The 7,059-nt window shown below is 47.7% G+C and overlaps 1 protein-coding gene across 1 annotated transcript; it reads right to left on the bottom strand.

Annotated features, from left to right (window-relative positions):
• Positions 1-2,845: 2,845 nt before the first annotated feature.
• Positions 2,846-5,556, bottom strand: CLDN23 (claudin 23). Its single transcript, XM_021008316.2, has one exon. The coding sequence runs from the start codon at positions 5,108-5,110 to the stop codon at positions 4,277-4,279; it is 834 nt and encodes a 277-aa protein (XP_020863975.1). The 5' UTR covers positions 5,111-5,556; the 3' UTR covers positions 2,846-4,276.
• Between the last annotated feature and the right edge of the window lie 1,503 nt (positions 5,557-7,059).

The following is a 7,059-nucleotide window of genomic DNA, read 5'->3' as shown; positions in this document are numbered from 1 at the left end:
CGATCCTTGTGCTGTATTGCTGTAATCTCTTTGCTAGTATTTTATTTAAAATGTTTGCATTGATATTCATTAGGGAAGTTGGTCTATACTTTCCTTTTTGTGTTTTGGCTGTTCTTGGTGTAGGTATTAGCACCATATTTGGGCCATAAAAGGAATTTGGTAGGGCTCCTTCTTTGCCTATTTTCCCAAATAGTTTATGTTTGGTAGAATTTGCTTGTGAATCCATCTGGCCTAACAAAGTGTGTTATACAATGTAATGGGCTATTACTGTGCCATAAGAAAAAATAAATGTGAAAAATTAAGAAAAAAAAACTTAGCAAGAATTAAAAGAATTGATACAGAATGAAGAAAGCAGAGTGAGAGGAGGAAAAATATATAACTATAGCATTGTGTGGGGAAAGAACAGAAAAAAACAACTACAAGCCATGTAATTGTTATGACCAAGCTTGTCTCTGGGAATGAGGAGAGAAAATATATTTTCTTTTCTTTATGGTGGCATGGAACTTGGGCAATGGAACAGTTTATGTACTTTCAGACTGAAGTGGTATTCTGGTTATTTTTGCTGAACTGCTTTTCTTCTTCTATTTTAGTCTTAGTTATAAGGATGTCTCACTGGGCTGGGGAAGGAGGAGGGATTTATTCAGATATAAACATTCAAAAGTTATCAATGATTTTAAAAGCCTACTGCAATAGTGCAGGTCAGAGGTAATTAAGTCCTGAACTAGGGTGGTATGTGGATAGGTAGAAAGAAGGGGCCATGGGATTGAGTGAAGTTGTGGAAGTAGAAGAGATGCTTGATAAATTCTTGGCTGGAGATGGGGTGGGGTGGGGTGCAGGAATTAGGGGAAAAATTGAAAATGACACCAAGGTTGCTATTCTGGGTAACTGGAAGGATGGTGATGCCCTCAACAGGAATAGAGAAGTTAGGAGGAGGTTAGATTTAGGGGGAAAGATGATAAATTGTGTTGAGTTTGAGATACCTTAGGGACATTCTGTTGAAAATGCCCAATAGGCAGTTGATGATGCAGGCCTCAAGCTTGAGAGAGAATGGGATAAACTAAGATCACAGCCTGTTCCAAACATCAACCTATTCTGGGGAATAGTGGAACAGGAAAACTAGAACTCCTACATAAGAGTACAGAGCCCCTAAGGCTAGAGGGATGCTCTCCAATAAGGACAGCATGGAGAAACACTTTCCCAGTGGGACAGTGCCAACTGATTAAAAGGAGGCTTGTAAAGAATTCACTGACCCCATATATGAGAGAGAGAGAAAGAGAGAGAGAGAGAGAGAGAGAGAGAGAGAGAGAGAGAGAGACAGAGAGAGAGAGAGACAGAGACAGAGACATAGAGAGAGAGACAGAGACAGAAAGAGAGACAGAGACAGAGAGAGAGGGGAGGGAGAGATGAGAGGAGAGATGAGAGGAGAGACAGAGAGAGACAGAGAGACACACACACACACATAGAGAGACAGAGACAGAAAGAGAGACAGAGAGAGAGAGACAGAGAAAGAGAGACAGAGACAGAGAGACAGAGAGAGAGAAGAGAGGGGAGAGGAGAGAGGAGAGGAGAGAGAAAGAGAGAGACAGACAGACATAGAGACAGAGACAGAAAGAGAGAGACAGAGAGAGAGAGAGAGACAGAGAGAGAGAGAGAGAGAGAGAGAGAGAGAGAGAGAGAGAGAGAGAGAGAGAGAGAGAGAGAGAGAGAGAGAGAATAATTTGGTTCTTCCTTCAAGCAAAGGTTGAATGACCTTTTTTTCCCCATGTGATATAAAGGGGATCTTTTTTTTCAGGTTGGTCTAAATGGCTTCTGAGAGTCTTCTAATTCTGTATGTAGACTGTCATTCTGTGGCTCCACGGGGTGTAGTTTCCTGAACTGAGTCTGAAAAAGGCCTTTGCTATGGGAACACCTGTTGAAAGAGCGCCGTATACCCATCTTCTCCTCTTGCCTCATTTGGAGAATATGTTGTGTCCCAAACCCCTCTGCTAACCTGCTCTTTCCCAGTGCACCCCTACTTGAACCAACTCCACTAATGTGTTTATCTTGATGAGTTTCAGATGTGAGGAGAAAGCTACAAGGAATTCTTTTCTTTTTGTACAGATGTACAGAATCTGACCAAGGCTCAAGGCAGGGCAGCACAGGATCGGAGAACCGAGAGAAGCTTTCTTGGGACAAGGTCTGGCTTGTTGACCCAGGGGCTTTGTCCTCACTCCGCTTGACCCCTCCAAACTCTGTGCTCTAGTAGCCCATCTTCTAGGGTCTCTGCTTTTTCATTTTCAGGGAACAACTAGGTAACCTGATAAATAAGACCAACTGCCTTCATTTCTAAGTAGCATTTGTCTATGAGACAACGATCAGCTTCTGTTGTTAGACTACCAGAGGAGTGACTTCTTGGCAGTCAGACTCCAGTAGGAGACTCTTATCTGTGTTAGGATGGAAGGGGTTGGGGGCTGATATCTCTCATGTGCTGGACCAGTTCTTCCTGAACTTCCTGGTCCCTCCGACCAGTGTGGAGATGGTGACCTTGGATTAAAGTTACCATGGCAGACTCCCAGGCAAAATTCTTTTGGTATCTTATCCCCAGTTTAGAAACATGCTTGTATGATTTTTTTCCCCAGATGGGTGCTATTTGTTTTAAATAGAAATTCACATGAAACCTGGTACCAAAGCAACAACCTCAGAAAGATGGGACTAGTGCCCCCCCTTTCCTGGGTACCTTTTATGCAGAGACAGAAAAAGACTTGAATGAAAAGTACGAGCTACAGTAAAGGTTGTAAGGGAGGAGGTACTAATGTTGGCAATACATGCTGGCACACCAGATGAGAACAAAGTTCATGCTGGCACATTTCAGGTGGAACAGATTTGGTTTATACAATATTGAGATATGAATGACAGGTTTATCTGCATTTTGTAATTCCCAGTAGATTGAACCCCCAGTTCTACAAGGAAAAACTCACAAAAAGAAAACCATCACCCATTCTCCTCAGCAAATGTCATGATAGGACTTCCATAAAACAAATTGCTATCATCCCTTACTGCCATGTCCCCAGTGGGTGATGGGAAGAGAAGCCTAAGTTAAACAGGGCTGCAGAGAGGTATGGGTATGAGGTAAGCCAGCCTGTGTCATTATCCACAGATTGCAAGTTTGCCAGTACTCTTGGCTAACTTTGGATAACAGATTTAGAGCTTGCCAGACACCTTAGGTGCTATTGAGTCCAATTTTTTAATTTTACAGTGGAGGAAACTGAGGTATAGAGTTGATATGCATTTTGCCCAGGGTCACACAGCTAGTAGCTGGCCAAGTTGAGATTTGAACCTAGGTATTCCTGACTCCAGGCCCAATACCACATTGCTTCTTATTTTAAGTCGAACTATAATCACCAATCTGGATGTTAGGAGACCTGGGTTCAAATCTGGATTCTGTGACTCAGTCTCACCAGCTATGTGTGGCTCTTTGAGAATCATTGCTGCTCTCTGGGCCTCCTTTTCTTCATCTGGTCCCCAAGGCATAAACGCTACAGTTATTATTTGATTCTATACAGTATCAGCTTTGAGCTGTAGAACAGGACAGGTGGATTCCAAATGACGGGATGGATGAAATGACCACAATTAGGCCTCCAAGTGTGATCTAAAGGTGTTCAATTGTCCCTGGGCATTTTTGTTGCTTTAAAGGTTTCAGATAATCCTTGAACAACAAAGACTCAGTGTTCCAGTAAGCATATCACTCAGAGCCCTAGGTTCTGGTCTCCCCTCTGTCACTTAGGAGCTGTTCAGCTCTCTGGACTCCTGTTAAGAGGAGGAAATGATATTAACCACACAGCTAGCATTTATAGAGAGCTTTGAGCTTTGGAAAATGCCTTAAAAATACTGTCTTATTTCATCATCACAACAACCCTGGGAGGTAGGTGCTATTATTATCCCCACTTGACAGATGAGGACCATTAAATGACTTGACCAGGGTTACACAGCTAGGAAGTGTCAGAAGACCGATTGCAACTCAGATTTTCCTGACTTCAGGTCCAGCACTTTATCCACTGTTACACTTAGTTGCTTCTAGGAAGTGGCTTGACCTACTTCTAAGGTCCCTTTTAATCTTAACATTCCGTGAAAACCATCGGCACCCCCCCGCAAAAATGTACTCCTTTCAAAAGCAGTAGGAGTCAGAATGGAAACCTGGCAGAAATGATGGGTCCCGGGCAGTCCTAGCATCTCTCCAGGGGTCCCACTGCATTCATTTGGACAGGGCCAGGACCAGAATCCAGGCAAAGGGCAGAAGCTACAAGTCTGAGTCACAGGGTAGTGTGGAAGTGGAGCCAGGGTGCGGGCCGCTGCTTTCCTCCCCCTTCAGTACATCCTCCGGGTTCGTGTAGGCTGCTGGCCGAGGCATCCTGAAGCCTACCCGGGGCTTAGGGCCACCCTGGGGCTGAAGCCGACCCTGGGTGCGCTGGGACAAGATCGACGGAAAGGTGGGAGCTTCGGGCCATTGGATCGGCACTGTGTTAAGGCTGCTGTGGCGCGGACTGGGGTACGCCTTACGGCGACGGGCGCATTCTTCGCAGACCAGGGCGAAGCTGAGTGCCAGGGAGAAGCCCCCCACCAGCAGTAGGCAACTGCCCAGGAAGCCGAGCACTACGCTGTAGCCAACCCGCAGCTGGACCGGGCTGGGCTCCGCAGGCAGCACGGTGCGGTTCTGCAGGACGTGGGTGTACCAAGCCACCGGGATGAGGCCCAGGAGGCCGGCGACAAAGAGCACGAGGCCCGAGGCTCCTGCTAGCCAGGCGCGGGGCGTCCGGCGCCAGCAGCGCACGCCCAGCGAGGCCATCAGCAGCCCCACGGCCGAGGTGGCCAGCCCCGTGATAGTCAGAGCGCGCGCCGCCTGCACCGGCTCAGCCGTGTAGTACCCCAGCTGGTCGGGGATCCCGCACAACCTGACTTGACTGCTCTGCTCTCTACACGTGTCCCACAGTCCCTGGGTCACCACCACGTCCACCGGCTGATCAAGGAAACCTGTCTTCTGCCGCCAGCCCGGCGTCAGGGTGCAGATCAGGCACAGGAGCAAGCCGCAGGGGACCAGCACCAAGCCCAGGGTCATGACCACGGGCGTCCTCATCTCGGCTGACGGGTGGCTGCTGAGCCCCTCACTTGGGCGGGAGGAAGTCTGGCCAAGCCTGAGAAATCCAGTGGATGACAATGTGGACCCCTCAGTGCCGGCGTCTCCGTCTAGCTCCTCTGTCTCTCTGTCCCTCGTCCCCCTCGGTTGTCTCCACCCTTACGGGGGCCGGTGCGCCCCTGGCACTGAAGTGCCTCTGGCGATCGGAGCGCCCTAATCAGGGCGATCTGGCTCAGCCCTTAGCTGCTCCGCGCCTCCCACCTCCTTCTCCTTCTCGTCCTCAATCTCTCCCTTCTATTCAGCCTCTCGCCCATCCCTCTGCTCGACTTCCTACACTACAAAGCTCCGCCCGTCGCTAAGCGAAACCAGAGCCCTGGCAGTCTCACCGAAACTGTACTTGCTCCAGAGTCCGCCCGGCCGGGAAGGGGCTGACCCTGTAAGGGCCAAACAGGAAGCAGCCACCCGGCCCTCGCTTGGTCCAGCCCCGCCCTTGCTTGCTCCTCCCCCCGGCCTTGGACAAAGGTTGAGGCCAGAGCTGGTGAGAGGGAGAGGACTAGGAGAGTGTGCTGCATCTGGCAGTGCACCTGTTCCTGATCCAGTCCTCCAGTCCGTGGGGCCGGGGCAGCCTCGTAGGCTACATCTGCCCACCCCCACCACTGCCCACTGCCCACTGCCCTGAGTGTAGCGCATGCAGGGCCCTGCCTCTCCGGGTATCTTATTTACCCTCGAGGAATTATCTGGAAATCTTTTGGCTTCATAGAGTCAGGTACCTTTTCTCCCTCCCCGTGCTCTTCCTTACTGCTAAGTTGGGGGTGGAGAGGGCCGGAGGTGGGTGAAGAATTCAAAAAAATCTCTACGAGTTCAAGTGTTTCTTTTAAAAAAAAATTGTCACAGAATGTAGCTTTTAGCCGATCTCTTTGGATCTCTAAGTCTGGTTCAAGTGGAACGACTGCTGGAATGTCATAGCTAGAAATAATAATAGCCCACATTTCTATAGCACTTTAAAAAACTTCACTGCCTCCTTTGAACCGCAAAGCTACCCTGGGGAATCCTGGAGTTGATTGCTTCCAGTGGCCAAATGGATCCGCAATTCACGCCTCTCTTTCCGCACAGTGCTCTAAGTGAATCACAAACGCCCAGTACGCTTGGTACTTCCTTGTTCAGTATTCTAATCAGAGTCTGAGAGAGGAAGACCATCAGATGTTGTGCTTGTGAAGCTTGGGAAGGATGGCTGACTTTTAATGACAGAATTAGCATCCAAAAATATCTTTCTGTGCTGGAGTAATGGACCAAATAAAATAAGATAAAATTTAAGAGGGATAAATATAAACTCATACCTTTTTTTTAAGTGAAGATAAAGGCAGGGAAAGAAAGGAAAAAGAAAAGTTGCACAGCATTTCTTAGTATAAGAGATAGCTGTCCTTGGAGGGCAAGAGAGCATCATATTTAGAAATAATCATGATATAAAAAGATAATAGTGATTATTGCAGCTAACATTTATTTAGCAAGATTTGCAAAGCAATTCCATGGGTTTGTTAACACATTTTATCCTCATGACAACCCCAGTGGATAGGTGCCATTATAATCCTCCTTTCACAGAGGAAGAAACTGAGATACAGGAGGTTTAAGTGACTTAGTCTTTGAGGTAGGATTTGAACTCATGTCTTCCTCACTTAAAGGCCTGCACTCTATTCACTGATGCATGGTGTTGTTCAGTCCTGTTTGACTCTTCCTGACCCCTAAAGACACTGGAGTGGTTTGCCATGTCCTTCTCCAGCTCATTTTACAGATGAGGAAACTGAGGCAAACAGGGTTAAATGACTTTTCCAGGGTCACACAGCTAGTAAGTGTCTAGAGGACATATTTGAACTCAAGGAAACTAGTCTTCCTGACTCCAGGCCCAGCTCTCTATCCGCTTCATCACCTAGCTGCCCCCTGCCTTTATCTTA

The sequence above is a fragment of the Phascolarctos cinereus genome, unplaced genomic scaffold (assembly GCF_003287225.1).
Source record: "Phascolarctos cinereus isolate Bilbo 61053 unplaced genomic scaffold, phaCin_HiC Scaffold_9;HRSCAF=440, whole genome shotgun sequence".
In the NCBI taxonomy this organism is placed as follows: Eukaryota; Metazoa; Chordata; class Mammalia; order Diprotodontia; family Phascolarctidae; genus Phascolarctos; species Phascolarctos cinereus.
This window is presented reverse-complemented; position numbering and strand designations above follow the sequence as displayed.